Below are 19,448 nucleotides of genomic sequence, written 5' to 3'. Positions count from 1 at the left end.
CAATAGAGGGCAGTCTCGGCAGACAATAACTGGACTTTCTTGACTCTTGCTGCCCCTAGTGGCAGTTTCTCGGAGTAACTCGCACTAAACTCACCAAGAAAGATCTGCCAATTATCAAAATCACAAAAGTTGGTCGAGAATGGAAATGGGACATTTAGGAAAATAGACAATTGGGTGATTGCGACAGCCAGCTAATTCGAAATGAGAGGCATTCTCGCAAGAGGTTTGTATATGTCAATACCCAGTCAAATCAAGTATGACATCATTGAAACAAGGCACAATGGCAGAGTGGTCTAATGCGCATGACTCGAAATCATGTTCTTTCGGGAGCGCCTGTTCGAATCAGGCTTGTGTCGTTTTCATTTTCTTTTTGTTTTTGTTTTTGCTGAATGCATTTTTAATAGTAATGACGGACAAGGAATTTCAGTTTTGACGAATCAATGGAAGATATGTTGTGTTGCAGTTATTGTCGCTTCTCGGTGTTACCTTCCACTTTCAAGTAGGTATCAATAGACAACTACTAAATAGGTAGTTGCCTGTTATATTGTAAACCAATCAAGTACCTAACCTATGCTCATTATTTCAACTCTAGGGATTATGAATGGCTGCTCCCTTTAAACAAGCCGTTGAATCATTTTAGGGCGGCGTGATTGGTGTGGGAAAACAAGCTCTTTTCGAAGTCTTTCTAAGTAGAAACGTTACCCATCGTAACTCTTTTCAACGTATCGGAAAGCATGCGGATGATTAGCAGTAATGCCACTAGACAACACGTTTGTTGTAGGCTATTGTAAAGTCTTCAAACTCTACATAAGCGATCCGTGGATGCATGTAGGTGAAAAATTAATCGGCGACTATTACAGGTTATTTAGACGAAAGCCGGGCGAAGCTGTGGTGGGGGCGAGGGAGTATTACAAAGTAGCTTCGAGGAAACGAGAAAGAAAAAGAGAGAAAGAAAAAGCGGAGCTAGGGGCGCGTCTTGGAGGGATTTGTATGTATTGTTGCTCAGGTAGTAGTTTGCTGAATTCAGCCACTGAAGGTGAAAATCGTTTCATCCGAAGTGATCCGGCAGATGACAAATGAACTGGTCTAAGAGACCTCGGCTTGAAATCTCGGCGGCTGAGTTCAAATTCAAGCCGAGCAGAGCAGCTTGATACCTGAAACATGCTTGCCCAGTATTTCTAATATCTATGCTATCGGATCAAGGCCAAATCTTCCGTACACGTATCGCAAATCGAACGCTATCATGGCGTTGGATTGCACCACGATTGTCGCTAGCAGGGTAATGATTTGGATGCCACACAGCGCTAATACTACTAAATACCCCCAAGATGCCAGAAATAGCCTATAACGCTCGCAGAGTAATCGCCACAAATAAGCCTAGTACAAGTAGGTAAATGGTATGCTAAAATTGAGTGCAGAAAATGACGTAACTTGCAACCTTTATATCGACAGCTCAGACATCTTCTGTAGCGTAGCTGGGCGTGTGCTCAAAACTGCCGTATGGGGATCGCTTCAGCGCACCAATTCCAAATTCAATTCTCGGGGGGCTAAATGCACCAATAGCTTGAGCCCTTCAGCTACAGCCTGGGAAAGGGGTGGCTGGCTACTACCGATAGTATTGACCTTATTATTACTCAGCGCCTCGCCCTCAGTACTAGCTGCCAGACGATTCCTAATACCAGCTCGAGGACTGCGCAAATCAAATCGCTTGGTTGGGCAGCCCCCTAGCTATGGCGCTGCGGAAGTTCGGTTCCGCCTGTAATCAAGACGGACGGCTTCGGCTTGAAACTAGGGGACCATTTTGGAGCCGCAGGACCTGGCCCAGTAAGCGCTTAATTAAACCACTAATGCGATATTAGCAATATGCTTCTGCTAGAAACTGCTGTGGAAACGTCATTTTCATGCCCCCTCCCCCGCTTTGCGAGCAACAGTTTTGGAAGAACCAAAAAAAAAAAACTGCCCCTCCTGCAGATTACCACTATCAGCTATATATACACACGCGCGCATATATAAACTCGAGGCTACCGAAGCCGCACACAAATTTGTTGTCCATGCAACCTTTCGCTTTATTCGCACGAGCACAGTCAATAGGCTCCAGAGGAATTGCTTCGAACCGACTAACTACACTATCACGCCATCTATCGACGACAACACGCGCAATGGCTCCCACAGTAAGAGAAACCGACTACCTCGTCCTTGGAGGCGGCAGCGGTGGTCTGGGCTCTGCCCGTATGGCCAGCTCCAAGTATGGCGTCAAGTCTATGATTGTTGAGGGTGGACGTCTGGGAGGAACTTGTGTCAATGTTGGGTGAGTTGCGCCTGTGCTTTATTCCCATCTCTGTGTTTTGCCTGGCGATATGAAGCTGTTATACTGACATCCGCTGCCATTCTCGTATAGATGCGTCCCCAAAAAGATCACTTACAATGCTGCGGCCCTTGCCGAGGCAATCCACGACTCCAAGCACTATGGTTTCTCCGTCGAGCACACCGCCCCGTTCGACTGGAGCACCTTCAAGGCCAAGCGCGATGCTCACATTGCAAAGCTGAACGGCATCTTTGTAAAGAACCTCGCAAACGACACAGTCGACTACCTGCACGGATGGGGCCGTCTGCTGTCCAAGAACCAGGCAGAGGTTACTCTGGATGACGGTTCCAAGGTGCTGGTCAACGCCAAGAAGATCCTCATCGCCGTCGGAGGCAGACCTGCCGACCCGCCCAAAATTCCCGGAGCTGAGCTGGGCACAAACAGTGACGGTTTCTTCGAGATTGAGAAGCAGCCCAAGAAGGTGGCTATTGTTGGCGCTGGTTATATTGCTGTTGAATTTGCCGGCATGTTCAATGCTCTTGGCACAGAAACACATCTCTTCATTCGAGGCAAGACCTTTTTGCGAAGCTTCGACCCCATGATCCAGGAGTCCGTCACCAACGAGTACGACCGCTTGGGAGTAAAAGTCCACAGGGAGTCTCAGGCAACCAAGGTTGAGAAGGACGCCAACGGCAAGCTCTCCGTCACCTACCGCGATGGACAGGGTAACGAGAGCACCGTTCATGATATTGACAACCTGATTTGGGCCATCGGTCGAGTTCCCGTGACCAGCGGCATTGGTTTGGAGGAGGCTGGCGTCAAGCTGAACGAGAAGGGACACGTCGTTGTAGACGAGTACCAGAATTCTACCGTTGACAACATCTACGCTATCGGTGATGTTACCGGCCAGGTCGAGCTGACACCAGTTGCCATTGCTGCTGGACGCCGTCTCGCACACAGAGTTTTCGGACCTGCTGAGTTCTCAACGCTGAAACTCACCTACGACAACATCCCATCAGTCGTGTTTGCGCACCCCGAAGTTGGCTCCATCGGTCTCACTGAGCCACAGGCCATTGAAAAGTACGGCAAGGATAACATCAAGGTTTACAAGTCGGGCTTCACTGGCCTGTACTACGTTCCTATGGCCCCAGAAGAGAAGGGCCCTACCAACTATAAGCTGATCACGGCCGGTCCTGAGGAGAAGGTTGTTGGTCTGCACATCATGGGCCAGGGAAGCGGCGAGATCCTGCAGGGCTTTGGCGTTGCTGTCAAGATGGGCGCCACCAAGGCAGACTTTGATAACTGCGTTGCCATTCACCCGACCAGCGCTGAGGAGTTGGTTACACTGCGATAAGAATAGACTGTGAATTTAGAGAGATACCTACATAATGTGAATAAGAGAAAGAAAGAAAGAAATAAAATAGCACTCCAATTTTTGGTATATACTACTCCGAATATAATTTGATATCCTTGTGTGCATTGAGCCATCCCCGGCGAGCGATCCGTAGCATAAAGTATGAACCCTGATAAGGATGATGGGCAAATATTATTGAGGGGTTCTGTGGGAGGAGAAATGGCTCCGTATAATTTGCCAGGCGATGTGATGAAAACGGCCCAGGATGCATGACTGGGCCATGCTGCGCGGCGGCCCATTGGCGAGAGACGAGTCACGGGAGACAAATAGAAGAGCAGTTCGGGACTGGCGGCTGCTGCAAGAGGCCCTGCACGTCTGAGCGAGAGAAATGATTGCTTGCTCATGTACTGCAGCGCCTCAGTCGAGCGTTATACGATTGTTCCGGGGCATCCATTTTATGCTGCGACATGTATTACAGAGCTGCACTAAGGCCGCAGTGGTGACAGCAGCGTATGCGTCCTTGCGGGGAAGAGCTCGCAATGCATGCCGCGAGTTTGGGGGTGTGCTGCCACGAGCTGCCATTTGCCTGGTCTATCTGGCTGTCTGCAGGCTTCTCTCTTTTTTGCTGGATCCATGTGAGTGCTAGATAGGCAGAAGCAGCATCCATTGATCCATCCTGTAGAACGTCATGACACAAAAAGAAAGGGAGACATGCTGGCTCATTACTTTATGCTCTCTGTGCATGTACGTAACCCCCGGCTTGTATCTGCTTCTTTCGTTTCCATTCATTAATGCGGCAGCTTATTAGCGCTCTTTCGCAGCCCAGGCGATGCCCAAATTACCAAGCCCCCGGGGAAGTTTGAGGGACTGACATGTACCAGCCATGTACTGCCGCGCATCGCCTAGCCCCCAGTGCCACCAGCGCTGGCGCTGTGCAGTACCCAATGGTACACCGCAGCCGCCGGTAATTTGTGGCAGGCCGAAGCAAACGTGCTGCCCGGCCACGCTAAATCCGCAGCCTAATTTTGTCGAATCAGAGCTCCGGGCAGCTTCACCACTAAGGCACTTTAGCAGCTTGCCAGCCACCACCCTCCCCCAGGCTGACGACCCAAACGACCCCGACTTCAACCCAATATACCCAGTTCCGAAAAATCTCCCCATCGCCAGCTGTTCGACTTTTTGGGCCGCAAAGCCATTTTTTCTTCTCTCTGTTCCATATTTTTCCGCTGCTTGCTCTATATCTGGCTGAAGCGCCACTGCAGCTTCGCATCATTCCTAAGAGCTTCCTTGAGCCGAACGTCCTGTTTTCCTTTGCGCCTTCGAAAGGGGATACGTAACTTGCCCACCAACACCCACTATAGCGAAGACGCCAAAACAAGCTGTTTCGATCTTTCCTAGTGCTTCCGTGCGACAATGTCGGCGGCCGCTGATCCGAGTATGTCTTCTTGATTGCAAGAATTGCCCTCTGCTGCTTCATTACGTGCAATGTTCGCCGAGCTAACTGTGTTGCTCTCCCTCTTTAGGCGCGCCGAACCTCAATCTCTCACCCGAAGAGAAGCGCACCTATGGCCAGCTCTTCCGCCAGGCCGACACCGATAATGTGGGCGTCGTCACCGGCGAGATAGCCGTCAAGTTTTTTGAAAAGACAAGACTGGACTCGCGCATCCTAGGAGAGGTTTGTCGCTCCCAATTTCCCTCCTTTATAAATCTCTCTGCCTTTTGGGGGAGTGTTTTGTTGATTCGTCACCCCCACGCTCTCCCCCAATTTCTGTCCCCGGGCTAACCGCTGTGTTTTCTATCTCAACTACAGATATGGCAGATCGCCGATAAGGAGAACCGCGGCTTCCTCACTCCTGCTGGATTCGGTGTTGTCCTTCGCCTCATTGGCCATGCTCAGGCTGGACGAGAACCTACGCCAGAGCTGGCTCTCCAGCAAGGCCCAATCCCCCGCTTCGAAGGCATCTTCACTTCCCCAGCGCAGACACCTATCCAACCCCAAGTCTCTGGCGGCATTCGAGTTCCCCCCTTGACACCTGACAAGGTTGCCCAGTATGCGGCCTTGTTCGAGCGTCAAAACCTGCAGGCGAACATGCTGCCAGGCGAGCAAGCCAGATCCATCTTCGACAAGTCTGGCCTTCCCAACGAGATGCTTGGTAGGATATGGGGGCTGGCCGATACTGAACAGCGCGGTGCTCTAGCCCTGCCTGAATTCGTCATCGCCATGCATCTCCTCACATCCGTCAAGACTGGTGCTCTTCGCGCACTGCCTAATGTTCTACCTGCTGGCCTATATGAGGCGGCCACGCGCAGCGCAGCAGCTCCTCGACAGTCTCCAAGCAACACCGGCGGTATCAGTGCTATCCCGAGACAGCTGAGTGGTACCGCCCAGCAGCAGAGGACAGGAAGCCCGCTCAACCGTCCTCCGATCGTCGCCGCCCAGGCTACCGGCGCCCCTTCAACCAACGAATGGGCCATTACTCCGGCCGACAAGGCAAGATTTGACCAGATTTACCTCGATTTCGATAAGACAAACAAGGGATACATTACAGGCGAGGAGGCCGTACCCTTCCTCAGCCAGTCCAACCTCCCCGAGGACACCCTCGCTCAGATTTGGGACCTAGCGGACTTTGGTTCTCAGGGACGATTGTCCCGCGATGGGTTTGCGGTTGCCATGTACTTGATCCGCCAGCAACGTAGCAATCGGAATACTCCTCTACCCGCCACTCTGCCTACGGCCCTTATCCCGCCACACTTGCGAACCCAGAGCCGTCCTGCTACCGCAGTTTCATCAGCCTTTGATGTAACTCCGACTCCCACTCAAACTGCACCAGTCCCGGCTCCACCAGCACCCAAGTCTGCTCTTGACGATTTGTTTGGCCTCGATTCCTCAACTCCTAGCCCGGCCCCGGCCCCGGCGCAGACAACAATGTCTACAGGAGGATCGAATGCTGATCCATTTGCTGGTGGCTCCAGCGTTCTCCACTCTGCATCCTCGCCCGCTAAGCCTTCATCCCCCGTAGGCACGACCTTTAGGCCGTTTGTGCCATCTTCCTCCTTTGGCCGTGGCTTGGCTGTACACCCTGGATCTGAGCAGGCGCGACCACACACTGCCTCTGCCGCAGAGGATCTCCTCGGTGACACTGATGACGCAAATAAGAACATCTCCGACGAGACGACTGAGCTTGCCAACCTATCAAATCAGATCGGTTCTCTGACGAAGCAGACGCAAGAAGTTCAAACTAAGAGGAATACGACCCAGCATGAGCTGAGCCAGACTAACTCTCAAAAGCAAAACTTTGAACAGCGATTGGCACAGCTGCGACAACTATATGAAAAAGAGGCTCAAGATACACATGCCCTCGAAGAGAAGCTGAGACACTCGCGAGCCGATACTAAGAAGTTGCAGGGTGAATGCATGACTCTGGAAGGACAGCTGCGAGACATTCAGACCCAGCATCAGCAGGTTTCGGCTGCTCTCCAGGCTGACCAGCAGGAGAATGCCAGCTTGAGAGAGCGAATCCGTGTGGCAAATGCCGAAATCGCGGAGCTCAAGCCTCAGATTGAGAAGCTCAAGCTAGACGCCAGGCAGCAGAAGGGTCTCGTTGCGATTAACAAGAAGCAGTTATCTACTACAGAAGGAGAGCGCGACAAGCTCAAGGGCGAAGCCGACTCCCTAGCCAAGAGCGCTGAGGACATCTCTCGCCAGATAGAGACGGGCTCCCCCGTGTCTACCTCAGCTCAGATGGCCAGCCCGGCACTTTCGGCATCCAGCGCTAACAACCCCTTCTTCAAACGCTCCGCCAGTACAGATATCATGGGCGTGTTTGGACCGCCACCCCCGAGCAGGGCCTTTTCCGACAGGTCCTTTGACGATTTGTTTGGCCCCGCCGGCCCTGTCAGCTCCAGCGGCACTCCCCCGCCAGTTGCAGCATTCAAACAGCAAAACACGGGGCAGTCATCAGTTAGTGTTGGATCTTTTTCTAATTACTCAGGGCCGACTCCCAATGTTAGCCGCGTCCCAACGCTGAGTGCTGAACCTCCTGCTCCGCCAGAGTCCCGACAACTAAGCTCGAGCTTCTTGCCGTTCCCCGAGCCTAACGAGTCACTGTCTTCGTCACGACAAGTGTCTCCCCCTACCTCCGCACGTGCCGAGGGCTCGGCGTCCGGCTCATTTCCCTTCGGCGGTGTGACACCGAGCGCTGCAGAGGCCACGGCTCCTGCGGCTGCTGAAGAGGAGGATAAGCATGACAGCACCAGCGCAACTCCCGTTCCGGCCGCTCATGGCGATAACTCTCAGAAGCCAGCGGAGGGAGAAGCCCAAGAACGAACCGGCTCTTTTGACAATACTGACCATGCTAAGGCCAAGGCAGACTTTGACAATGCATTTGCCGCCTTTACCTCAGCCAAAGCACCCGGCAGCACAGACCAGGGCGCTGCTGTAAAGCCCCAGAACGCATTCGACTCAGAATTCCCGCCCATTTCAGAGCTTGAGCGGGAAGTCGACGAATCGGATAGCGAGAGAGGCTTTGACGACGACTTTGCTCCCGCATCACCAGAAAACAAGGCCCAGGAGAAGCAGGTCGCTCCGGAGCCAACTCCAGAGTCTAATAAACCAGCTGCCGACGCCTTCGACACTGCCGCTCCTTTATCACAACCCCAAGAACTAACAGCCTCCCATGCCGAATCCGAAACTAAAAGGTAAATACAGGGAAATAAAGCCAATTATAAAATTGAAATTCGATAATTATGAGCCGTTACCTTGATAATTGTTACTGACATCAAGTTTCTATAGCCCTGAATTAGCTTCTTCTCCCGCCACAATCACCAACAACCATATGACTACCTCTCAGATCTCTAATGCTGATGACATCTTTGGTTCAACCACACTTCCGGCAACCAGCCAGTCTTCGGCCGCCAAGGGCGCCTTTGATGACCTCGATGATGATTTCGAGGGACTGGAAGATGCCAAAGAGGGCTCTGCAGATGATGACTTTGCCAACATCTCTCGCTCTGGGTTGGATGACTACAACCCCATGTTTGACAGTAGCCCTCCAGCTAGTCAAGCCAAGAGCGAGTCCACCGCGTTTGGAAATGAGAGCAGCTTTGACTTCATCTCATCCAACTCAGCCACCAGCGCTCCTGGCCAATCTAGCAATGGACAGCAAAAGGGAGCAGAGTCTCATGACTGGGACGCCATTTTCTCCGGCCTAGACTCGCCCAGTGCTGCCGCAGCACAGCCTGTACAGAGCAACAACACAGGCCCAACACAAGAAGAGAATGCCGAGTCTCGTCCCGCTGCACCTGGTCGGGCCCTCACAGAAGCGGGAGAGCACGATGACCCTATTCTGAAGAACCTCACCAGCATGGGATACTCTCGCCCTCAAGCCCTTGCCGCCCTTGAGCAGTATGACTACAACTTGGAAAGAGTGAGTTTACTTTGACTTGGAAGAATTCTTACAAGACTTTATATACTGACTGCCCCTGATTTAGGCCGCCAACTTTCTTGCTAGCCAATCTTAAAACAGGAGCCAAGAGTGGAATAAACCACTGATAATACAGATTTTGGCCTTTCAATACGGAGTAGGAAATCATATTACCGCATAGCAAATGCCGTTCGTTCTTTAATTGTACAGGGAGGGGGCGGGACCTTTGAATTTCTTGATACAGCACTTTTCCTCTTTTTCTTTTTTTTCAACAAGGGGCCAGGATTTGTACAAGGCCGTCGCAGTCGCGTTTCTATTACTTCATTTCGGACCAGGGAAAGGACAGAAGGAGGGGAGAAGCCTATTATATAAACCGATCGTTAGCTTGTTCTACTACTACTACTATTTCCTTTTTTTCCCTTTTGTCGTATTTTGAATTGTATTCTGAGGGATTAGTGGGAGGAAGATTGTCGTTACGCGGTTACCAAAGGGATGCGTAGTCCTTTTTTTTTTTTTCAAAAAGGGGAGCAGGCTACGATATTTGAGTCATTATTTTCTCTTCTTTCACATTCCTTTCATTATATTTAAAGTTTGACTTTTGTTTTTTTTTTCATGTGAGATGTAATCTCTTGCGACTCAACTAGACTTCTAGCAAAACCGCTCTCATACACGCACTCTCTCTCTTGTATAACAGCTCCATTGACATCCATAGAAACGCTAATATAGCACATATTTAAACATTTGAAAATCGTAATAAACCACATCTTCCGTCCACGTAAGATAAGACTCGTCCAGTCCATTCACCAGATTCCCTTCCCACTCTTGAAACCAGCTACGCCTTACATGCCGTCTGCCTACGCCTCATAAGTCTTTGCCGTATATAATTCTTTGATTATTTTATCTTGGCCATCACCGTCTCCGGTCCTCTCACAATATCCATCTGTGCCGCCCTCGCCTTGACAGCATTCAGCATGCTTCTTTCAAAATCGTCTCTTGACCGCAGCACGGCTTCTACCCAGCTAATCTGCAGATCCCAGTACGCAGACTTGAAAGCCGCAAATTCATCCGCCACGGAATCCTTGTCTACAGACAGGAGGCCCAAGAATGGCTCGGTGACACGCCACGTATCCTTGATAGACATGGCGACCTCGGGGCTGGCCAAGTTTGAGAAGTACTCAAAGGCAGTGGCGATATCATTGAAGAGCTTGTCGCGGAAGGGATCCGTACGGCGGAACTTTGCACCCTTGTTGCGCACAGCAGACAGGTAGCGCACGAGGAGCTCGTCGGCGAAGATCTCGATGAAGATGTCGACGAGGGAGTGGTGCAGGGCCTGGCGGTATTCGCCGACGTATTCTTCAAACGTAACGACCATTTGCTTCATGGCGGTATTGGAATACCACCTCGGTGTGAAGAAGTCTGGCATGACAGTCACAAAGTCGACGGCGAAGACGAGGTGTGCGAACTTGTGGATACACCAGGTACTGAAGTCGACGTAGCCGTCGCGGAGGGCATTGAGCTCCTGGTCGGCACGCTCGAGATACTGTGGGCTGACGTTTCTCTCGAATTGCAGGCGGAAGCTCGACAGGTAGCCGAGGCGATTTTCCTCTTCGTTGTCGTCGATGACGCCAATCTGGTCGTTGGCCGTGGCTACAAGCCAATCTTGCAGGGCCTGGAAGCCTTCCAGGTCGGACATGCCAGTCTCGTACCGCACAGCCTCGTCTTCCAACATACGCTGCCACGACTGCTGGCGGCTTCGTAGCCGTAGGAACATGGCGTCGATGACACCCTCGACCACGTCTGTACGCTGCGAGTTGATGGCCGCCTCGACCTGCTCGCGCAGCATTCTCCACAAGGCCACAAGGTTCTTGGTCCGGAAGTAGCCATACTCATCCTGATCCAAATTAGAGCCTTCGACATTGCGTTCGGCAAAGTCACGCTTCTCTTGTTCAAAGATGCGGTCGATCCACTCGTCGAGGAACTTGATAATGAGCTGGCGGAAGTCACGAACAAGTTCTGCTTCACGATTGTCGATGACGTGTGGTACCAGGTCCTCTTGCTTGAAGCCTATCTTGGACATCTTCTTGTAGTACTTCTCGGGGAAGCTGATGATGGAAAGCGTGTGTGCTGAGCTAGCTTCCGGATCGTCCACCATGCCAACCAGGAAATCGTGCATCAAAACGTGATATACATCAGCGTACGTCTTCGCAATCCGCCATTTCTTCGGCATGAGCGGCGTCATACCAATTTTGACGGCATTAAGGTCGTTGAAAAACCACTTCATGGTGGCCTCTAAGCTATCGGCGTCATCGAGAAAGTCCTCTCGAGCCTGCTGGAACTGCTGCTCCGCACTGAGCTTGATAGCCTGCATAAATTTTTCTTTGTAACCACGGACTTTTCTGGCACCGTCCGTGATACCCTGGAATCGTGCCGCCATTTCCTCGTGGTCCTTGAGTGCTTCCTGCAGCGCCATGACACGCTGATCACTCTTCTCTTCTGCCTCCATGACGACGGCAAATCGAACCACCAAGCCGTTGTTGTCGCTGACAACGAGGTTGATGAGGTTCATAGCCAAAAGTCCAACGTGCTCATCAAACCAGTCGATGGTATCGTCTAGCCTTGTAAAGTAGTCCTCCAGCGTTGACTCTAAGCTGGTGTCGTCCGCCCTCTGTATCTGCTCCATGGCATCGTCTCGGATATTTCGTAGTTGCGTCAGCTCGTAATGGCACGGTAACAGATTCGGCATATTCTCTCTATCTTCGTCATCATCCCTCAGCATCCCCTCTACTACGACCAAGCGTTCGTTAAACGTCTCGAGGTTGCGTCTCATGGCCTCGACGGCGCCAAAGTTGCGGTGCGCCTGCGACACCAGGTTGATGCTGGCAAAGTCCTTGATCATGGTCTGAGACTCGGAACATAGCTTGTCAATCTTCATCATCTCCTCCTTGATCTGCTGCACCGCCTTCTGGCCGTCGCTGAGGCCGTTCATGCCGGATTGTGTCGTCTCAAGCTGCTCCCGCAGCCCATTGCGTAGCTGCCCATCGACGGCACTCTTCTTGCGCGAAAGCTCGAGCTTCAGCGCGGGTATCTTGTCCAAATCGTCCGGGTGCCGTAGCAGGTCCGATAATTTGGGAACTGGGGCGTCATCCATGATTGGCAGCGCAGCCTTGCGTGGGCGGTTCGAGCTGCGGATTAGGGGGGAGGATTAGAGAAAGAAAGGAAGAAGGGGGGCCTCGAGGTTTGTCAAATCATAATGCGCAGGCCGGTATGAGACGGGAAAAGGACGGACAGGCGAGGCACAGGGAATGGCGTAAAAGGCCAGTCGCAATTGTTCCCCCCGTAGACCCTGCCCTCGCGGTTGAAGATGGTTGGTATGGTAGAAAGTCAAGAAAGACGCCAAGTTGTGACGATGTCGTCCGCAGGTTCTATGCCGCAGCTACGTTAGCTCTCTCCCTTGGTACCCAGTACCTCTGCCGCGGGAAGCGTAAGGCACCCAAGCTTTGTACAGGGCACCAAACAATGGGCGCTAGGTAGGAGTGGACTTAACAGCACCCCACGCTGCGACCTAGGTACCTAAGCCACCGCTGTATTCGTACCCGCTGCGGGGAGAATCTTCAGGGTGCCAAGCAGCTGCTGCGTCAAGTATGTGGTACTACAACAAAGATAGGATAATTAGAGCGTTGCAGTTCTGATTATTCATTAGATATTTATTTATATATTTCTTGTAAGTAATACGGTGAGCTATATAGATGGTATTATAAAATGCAGAAATTAATGCTTGAATCCAAAAGAAAAAGGAGAAGAAGCAATCCAGAGCCAGAGTTAAAAGCCAAAGAGTAGGAGCACGCTGCGAATCTTTACTCGCTGTCAGATCCCGAGCTGCTCGTGGACTCGTCACTACTTGTTGTATCATCATCCTCATCCTCGCCCAAGCTTTGCTCGTCAATCACATCGTCAGCTTCAGCACCATCTTTGGCTCTGCCACTCTCTTCATCAGAGCCTCCATCGCTCCCAAGCTCGCCTTCTTCCAGTCCTTCTTTGTCACCCAGTCTTCTTCTCTTCGCAGGTCGTTCCGGCTTCTTCCCTTGTTGTAGCCCACCTTTGCGTTTTGCACCCAGCTGTTGCTCTTCTTGTGAATGGACGACTACATCCTTTGGACCAAGCACATATCCAACCGGCAAAGCTTCCCCTTCTTCCAAGACGTATATTGCTGGGAATTCAATGACTTTTGTATTTGAAAGAATATTTCGAAGACACTCTTCAGGCTGAATGGGTGTCAATGTGATTGACCGATCGGATCGTTTTTTCGAACTCTCAAGAAAGAACTGAAACCGCCGTAGTTGCGACTCGTCGTCCTCTCGTGGCCACGCATCGATCGACGCCGTCCGAATGGAAATCCAACCACTTGTCTGAGGATCTTGCAAACAATCGCTCGCCAGATGCCAATGAGAGTCCCAAGGGTTCTGAGCAACTCCTCTAAAGGCTCTCTTCTGTACTTTCCCCTGTGCCTTTGCTTGAGATTCTAGCAAGGCACTGTATCCCTTGTATAGCGGCACATCGTCTGAGAGTTTGGAAAGAGTCCGTATCTTATTCAGCTCGTTCGCATCGCCGCCGTCGGTCTTCTCGAAAGTGAACCACTCTGCTTGCCAATTAATCCGACCGGATTTCCTATTCACCGTCGTGTGGTTTTCCTTCTGTCTCGTCATGCCCTGAGGCAAAGACACGACTTCTGTGCCAAGTTTTCTCAATCTGCTAGCGAGCAGCTTATCCACCAATCTCTCTTTCGATCTTCTCATAAGTTTCGTCACCAAGACTTTTCTCTTCCTGCCGTCTCGGCCGACTTTCCATCTCACTTCCTCCACCGTCAGCGGTCGCAGTTCGTCCTTTTGTATGATGCCCTTATCCTCTACAAGGACTCTCTCCGCGCGCTCCGACGCCATCTCAATGCTGTGGAGGAAGTTGTAGTCGTGGTCAACGCCCGCGGCGGTCGTCAGCCTGGATTTGGGCACGTAGGCCGTCTGATCGCGTTCGCCGCTGCATTGCGACCAAGATTTGTGCTTCTTAACGCAGGCTAGGGAACAGGTACGGATGTTGCAGCGAGGACATTTGTATTGAGGAACCGAAGTATGGCAAATTGCGCAAAGAGAAGTAAGGAGAGGATCTGCCATTGTAAAGATATTTGACAAAGTGTGATGAATGTAAAAGATGTTTGGATGGCTAAGTAATTGCGATCTTCTAAATTTTGCGAAGAGTGACAATGCGCAGCTCTTATCAGAAATTTTCTTATCTTAGTGAAAGGGAAATACGGAACACTAGTCGCGTTCTAAAGGATGCTCCACTCCGCAGCGGCAACCCCAGCAAATATACTCCGTACTAGCACTAACAAATGTATCAGTTCTTATTAGGATCTACCTACTAACAAAACAATTTTACAAAGACAATTGAACTTTTAAGCGTGTAATTACAAAACATTTACGACAGCCTAGCTCAAGCCTAGCTCAAGCAAAAATTAAGATTTCACCAGTCACCTAGTTCACACAAACTTGGGAAAGATAACACAGTAGGTCAAATGAGTAAGAGACTCAATTGCAAGGCTTGAACTATCAAGTGTCATAATACCCTTATGTAGGTAAGAGGGGAAAAAAAAGTTATGTTAGTCATGAGAAAAAAGAAGAGATCCTAAGCCTCGATGGCGCCACGCAAATCATCAGTCAGCCTGCCATCGCAAACTGTTCCCTTCATCTAGAATATAGTGATAAAAAAGTAATACTCAAAAAAGAACAGGTAAGAAATGAACGCCGTGATCCAAAACATGTTTTTATCCAAAGCCGCCACAAAACAAAAAGATGTCTGCCCAATGAGGCCGGAAACGCTGAAGATACAAGGATATAGAGTTTGGATCGCCGTATCGAAGTAATCAATACAAAGGAAAAATGGGGTGATCTGCACGAGAATCGACAATAGTACGATAAGGCTGCGGCTAGGCCGGCTGGGCATCTCCGACCTGCTCAGCTTCATGTTCAGCTTCTTGCTCAGATTCAGGCTTGCCTTCTTCATCGGAGATTGCCGAAAGCGCTGATTCTTGCTCCAGAAGATCGGTGGAGAAGAGACTGAGACTGCTTCGAGACGACTCCGTGGTGATGGGAGACTCCGATCTGATCACTTCGGCCGTCATCGAAGTCCTCTTCATCGTCCTCGACAATCTTGGTTGGTATCTCGTCTCGAATAGAGTACTGTTGGCTGGCTCGCTCAGGCGTTGTGGCCGTGGACGCAAACGATAGTGCAGTGCTACTGCGGTTGGGGATGAGATCCGGCGTTGGTGGTATTGAGCTAGGCCTCCCGGCACGTGGTTGTAAGCGAGAACTCCCCTCGCCAGCGTCCGAGGTGGCGTTGGAACGGGCGTCCTCACCATCATCACTTTGAGCAGTCGACATGCTGCTCATTCGTCGGCTAGCACGAGTGCTGGCACGAGATTCGGCATCCTGGGCAAGCTGCAGGCCGTCAACGGCAGCTTGGCATTGGTCCGCGATGTTGCGAACAATATGAGCGATAGCATCAGTCTTGTCTTTGAGGTGACGATCAGCCACATCAACCAGACTAGATGTAGAGAGTCGCTTGCTGCTGCGAGAGGGTCGCAGGGAATGCACATCAGCTCCACCCTGGACCTCATCTGATTCATAGCCATCCTCGACCTCGCGGATAAGTTCTTCCGGCTTGGTGAGAGACTGAATGAGATGCTCCATGTGGTGGCTTTGACCGCCAATCAAGCTGCGCAGGTGCAGAACGACACGGCGGGCCTCATCACGCTGGCGAGTGATGGTAGCGTTAGTGTGGTAGAGCTGTGCGAGCTCTTTCTTGTTCCTCTTGCGCTCGCGCTCGAGTTCTTCAGCAATCTCTTGCTGCAAAACGAGAGCCTCGAGAGCATCATCACGCTGCTTCTCTGTGCCAGAGAGGCGGGTGGAGAGGCGGGTGTTGTCCTCCTTTTGTTGCTCAACGAGAGCAGCAAGACGGCGATTCTCCCGCTTGTGGCCTTCAATCTTAACCTTGAGGTCTTGGGTTTCCTTGGTAAGAGTTTCAGCAAAGGCCTGGAACTTGAGGAACTGCTGCTTCCAGCTTTCGAGCTCTTCCACAAGGTAGTTGTTCCGCTTGGTAACTTTGCCGAGCTCAGTGTCCATGCGACCCTTGAGGTTGATGAAGTCTTGCCAGGCTTCAAGAGCATCTCGAGAGTACTGGTTTCTCTCACGAACGAGTTCGTTGAGATGTCTCATTGACACCTTGGTCATGAGAGGCTTCTTAACGGAGCCTCCAAAGACAGCCTTAATGCCTGAGTTGCGACCCATCTTCTCACACACGTGGTCCATGACGGCCATTACGGCATCCTGATTCCACCACTCGGGGTCCTGGATAGACTCAACCTCGCCGCGCATGACAATGATCTGACCGGCAGGGACCAACTTGCCACCACCATAAGCAGAACGGAGATGCTGGGGAACACCAGAAGGCGTAACATCGCCATTAAGAGCCTGAGTCAAACGGCTAACAAACTTGTTACGCTGACCAGCTGAGAGAGCAGTAGGGGGGCTAGATGTGAGTACAAAGTTGCGATCCAAATCGACGACCAGAGCATCGGTAGGAGCTGTGAAGAGAGATCGGCATTCAGCGGTGACACCCAAGATATAAGGACCGGGCTCTTGGACAAGCTCCTTGGTGTGACGTGCGTGCACCACTGGGACGTAAAGACCGCTCCATTCGAAGACTCGTACGCAGTATCGTACAGTCTCGGAGGCAATTGTGAGAATAGCCGGATAATGACTGACGAAAATGATACGGCGAGTAGGGGAGATGGCAGCCTCAATGACGCCAACAATGTTGGGAATAGACAAACAGTTGAAAAGGGGCCACATGGCAAAGTTCTGGAATCCGGTAGGGGATGAGGGGAACTGGTAGCAGAGGGCATAATCTTTCATGTCGATACGGACAAGATCGTTGAGTCTGGGGGCCGGGAAGCTCAGAATGCGGGATACTTCCTCGGCATGAAACAGGTTAGTAGCCTTGTTCCAGTGAATCCACATGCCACGCAGGTAATCGCCCAGAAGGTTGTACAGAGGGTAACGAGATAGGAAAGACAGGCAGTAAGGAATCCAGTAGGTCTCCTCTGGGTTGTCATAGTAGTCGGTTTCGGTCCTCTTCCTCAGATCCCGGATAGTTTCGGCCCTCTTCTCGTCAGCCCGCGACCAGACGCGCAGGCAAATACCGTACAGAGTGTGAGAAGAGTCTTGCTGGAGGACGAAAGAATGGTGAGTGCAGTGGGGCTGGTTCCGGCCAGTACAGATTTCTACATCGTGAGGGAAGCAAGCCTATTCGAGCCAGTGTTAGCAGAATCCATCGGTTTCGCTTTGGGATATGCCGTTTGCTCATTGGTAAACGGCGATCAAGTTGATCAACTTACCCTCATGGCAGAATGCAGAGCCCGCGCAATCTCGTTGTCCTGCTCAAGGCGGGGGCTGCTGCCTAGGATTTCGGGGAGCCAGAATTGTCCAACAGCGCCCTTCATGTGGGTGATTTTGCCCTGGGCGGGAGTGGGAGCCTTGACCCATTGAGAGGGTTCACGGCCGACACCGCAGACCATGTAGGCATGAGTGAGCGTCTTTGGGGTTCGCTGTTGGGGCTTCTGGGTCAAAGTAGACGGGATGGGCTGGGTGATGCGGGAATGGAGCGATGAGGTACGGCTTGGTATCATCATGGCAGATTCGGCGCCGCCCTGGTCGCGAGTGCTGGGCCGGCCATCACGGTCGCCAGTTCGGGGGCGCGTAAACGAAAGTTGGGTGTTGAGAGAAGGAGACATGGTTGCGGCTAATCGATGTCGTTTCAGTATCGAGTCGAGCTCCCACGAAACGCTTCTTCGCTCTCAGTCGAACGAGGCGAAGAGAAGAATTTGAGTCGGGGGGACGATCTCAGCGGGCCATCCGAAGAGCTTCTGGATCTCACGGAGATTTGATAAAGAGAAGGACGATGGTCTGGAGAAGGAAAGGAAAAGCAGTAGTTGTCGGACGACCTCAAGTGGCCCGTACGAAGAAAAAAAGAATCCCGTACAGAACGAGAAAAAAAACAGCAAAAAGAGAGAGAAGAGTCGGAACCAGGCGACGCGAGACGAGGCGAGACACGGGAAATAGAAAAGGAGACCTGTCTTGGGTCTTGGTTGCCACTAAAGAGGAGTCCGGTCTGAGATGGCCAGACAGATGCATGGGGGGGAGAACATTCACTACTGCGCCTAGCAGCTGGCGGCAGTGGTGGCAGCTTAGCGGTGCAGGTACCTGCGGCTGCAGCAGCTTCGGCTGGGTTGCAGCTCTTTCAGGGGCACAGCTGCATGGAGCAGGGGGCCTTGAAGGCTTCCCCACCCGCTGTATTTTTTCTTCTTCTCCAGTCGGTATTAGCCAAAACAGACATCCCAATCGGCATGGATATTGGATAATTGAAGCAAGTGATGGGCATAGTGGTGCTACGTGCTAGCCCGCCGGACGGAGCACAATCAAGAATAGTCCGCAATAGCGTGCGGCGTGCGATATTAGTTGGCCGAGCTGGCGTGGCACCGAGCATTGGGGACGCTCAATTGGACGACCCCATATCTGCGCGCCATCGTCACTTGGGCCACCCGATGCTGCAGTCCATTATGCTCAGCAGATGCATGTTCCAGCGCAGTCGAGCGACTGATTAATTGTCCTGCTCCTGAGACGGTGGCACCCTCCCTTCCTGCGCTGTACGACAAGCGAGCACAGGGAGCATCTCTTGCTTGCCTGCATCGCCATGTTCTGGCATCCAATTGCCAGGTCCCAGCCAGCCAGTGCTGTCCGCACGAGGGCGACAGGGGTGCGTGCAGGGTTCAGGGGTCCTGGCCGAATTGCAAATTGAGGTGCATAGGAGCCAATCACGGCGTCCGGAGGCCAGCTTCTAGGCCCCAGCGAGCGAAATTCGTTCTTCTCCAGCCTGCGACTTGTGCGATACAAGTATGAAAGGGGATCGGGGCTTGGCCTCAGCGCTGCGGCGGAGTTGGAGCTAACTGTGGGCGAATGAATCGCAGATTGCTTGCAGTCGCGCAGTCAGCACTTGGACGAAGTTCCCCAGATGTAAGCAAATCATCTGAAACCAACAGACACATACAGTATTTGTTTTTCATTTTTCTCTTCCTGCCACGCGAAGGGCTGGAGGATGGGAGGCGAGAAGGGAGGAAAGGGAGATGCGGTGCAAGGGAGAAGAGCAGGAGTGGTGAGTGACAGCCTCTTCTGTACCTTCAGTTGAGCTCATGTATACGGTTCTCCGTGCGACTACGGGCTGCCCGACTCTAGCTGGAGCTTCGCCAAGTACCCAAATA

The 19,448-nt window shown here is 51.8% G+C and overlaps 5 protein-coding genes and 1 non-coding gene across 6 annotated transcripts; 3 read left to right on the top strand and 3 right to left on the bottom strand.

Annotated features, from left to right (window-relative positions):
* Nucleotides 1-274: 274 nt before the first annotated feature.
* GGI43DRAFT_t12 lies at nt 275-356 on the top strand. The gene has a single exon. It is a non-coding gene; the product is annotated as a tRNA-Ser (tRNA).
* A 1,695-nt stretch (nt 357-2,051) lies between these two features.
* GGI43DRAFT_419812 (glutathione-disulfide reductase GLR1) lies at nt 2,052-3,659 on the top strand (the record flags this gene model as incomplete). The annotated part of the gene is made up of 2 exons (XM_083207736.1): nt 2,052-2,308; nt 2,399-3,659. The coding sequence occupies 2 exons, from the start codon at nt 2,052-2,054 to the stop codon at nt 3,657-3,659; spliced, it is 1,518 nt and encodes a 505-aa protein (XP_083066056.1).
* Nucleotides 3,660-5,072: 1,413 nt separating this feature from the next.
* GGI43DRAFT_378438 (uncharacterized protein) lies at nt 5,073-9,179 on the top strand (the record flags this gene model as incomplete). Its single annotated transcript, XM_083202698.1, has 5 exons — nt 5,073-5,094; nt 5,183-5,334; nt 5,470-8,357; nt 8,452-9,085; nt 9,150-9,179. 5 exons carry the CDS (start codon nt 5,073-5,075, stop codon nt 9,177-9,179), a joined length of 3,726 nt encoding a protein of 1,241 aa, XP_083066055.1.
* Nucleotides 9,180-9,304: 125 nt separating this feature from the next.
* Nucleotides 9,305-12,494, bottom strand: GGI43DRAFT_390209 (SNARE-binding exocyst subunit SEC6). The gene has a single exon (XM_083204294.1). The coding sequence runs from the start codon at nt 12,228-12,230 to the stop codon at nt 9,975-9,977; it is 2,256 nt and encodes a 751-aa protein (XP_083066054.1). The 5' UTR covers nt 12,231-12,494; the 3' UTR covers nt 9,305-9,974.
* Nucleotides 12,495-12,774: 280 nt separating this feature from the next.
* On the bottom strand, nt 12,775-14,345 carry GGI43DRAFT_390208 (zinc finger HIT domain-containing protein). Its single transcript, XM_083204293.1, has one exon. It carries the CDS (start codon nt 14,245-14,247, stop codon nt 12,937-12,939), a length of 1,311 nt encoding a protein of 436 aa, XP_083066053.1. The 5' UTR covers nt 14,248-14,345; the 3' UTR covers nt 12,775-12,936.
* A 787-nt stretch (nt 14,346-15,132) lies between these two features.
* On the bottom strand, nt 15,133-17,924 carry GGI43DRAFT_378435 (AEX-3 domain-containing protein; the record flags this gene model as incomplete). The annotated part of the gene is made up of 2 exons (XM_083202697.1): nt 15,133-17,436; nt 17,529-17,924. 2 exons carry the CDS (start codon nt 17,922-17,924, stop codon nt 15,133-15,135), a joined length of 2,700 nt encoding a protein of 899 aa, XP_083066052.1.
* Nucleotides 17,925-19,448: the final 1,524 nt, after the last annotated feature.

This window comes from Trichoderma evansii (assembly GCF_050947405.1).
Source record: "Trichoderma evansii strain SZMC 28006 chromosome Unknown GGI43scaffold_1, whole genome shotgun sequence".
NCBI lineage: Eukaryota > Fungi > Ascomycota > Sordariomycetes > Hypocreales > Hypocreaceae > Trichoderma > Trichoderma evansii.
This window is presented reverse-complemented; position numbering and strand designations above follow the sequence as displayed.

Coding starts and splice junctions, on each gene's coding strand:
- GGI43DRAFT_390209 (XM_083204294.1), bottom strand. CDS start 12,230: ATGGATGACGCCCCAGTTCCCAAATTATCGGACCTGCTACGGCACCCG.
- GGI43DRAFT_390208 (XM_083204293.1), bottom strand. CDS start 14,247: ATGGCAGATCCTCTCCTTACTTCTCTTTGCGCAATTTGCCATACTTCG.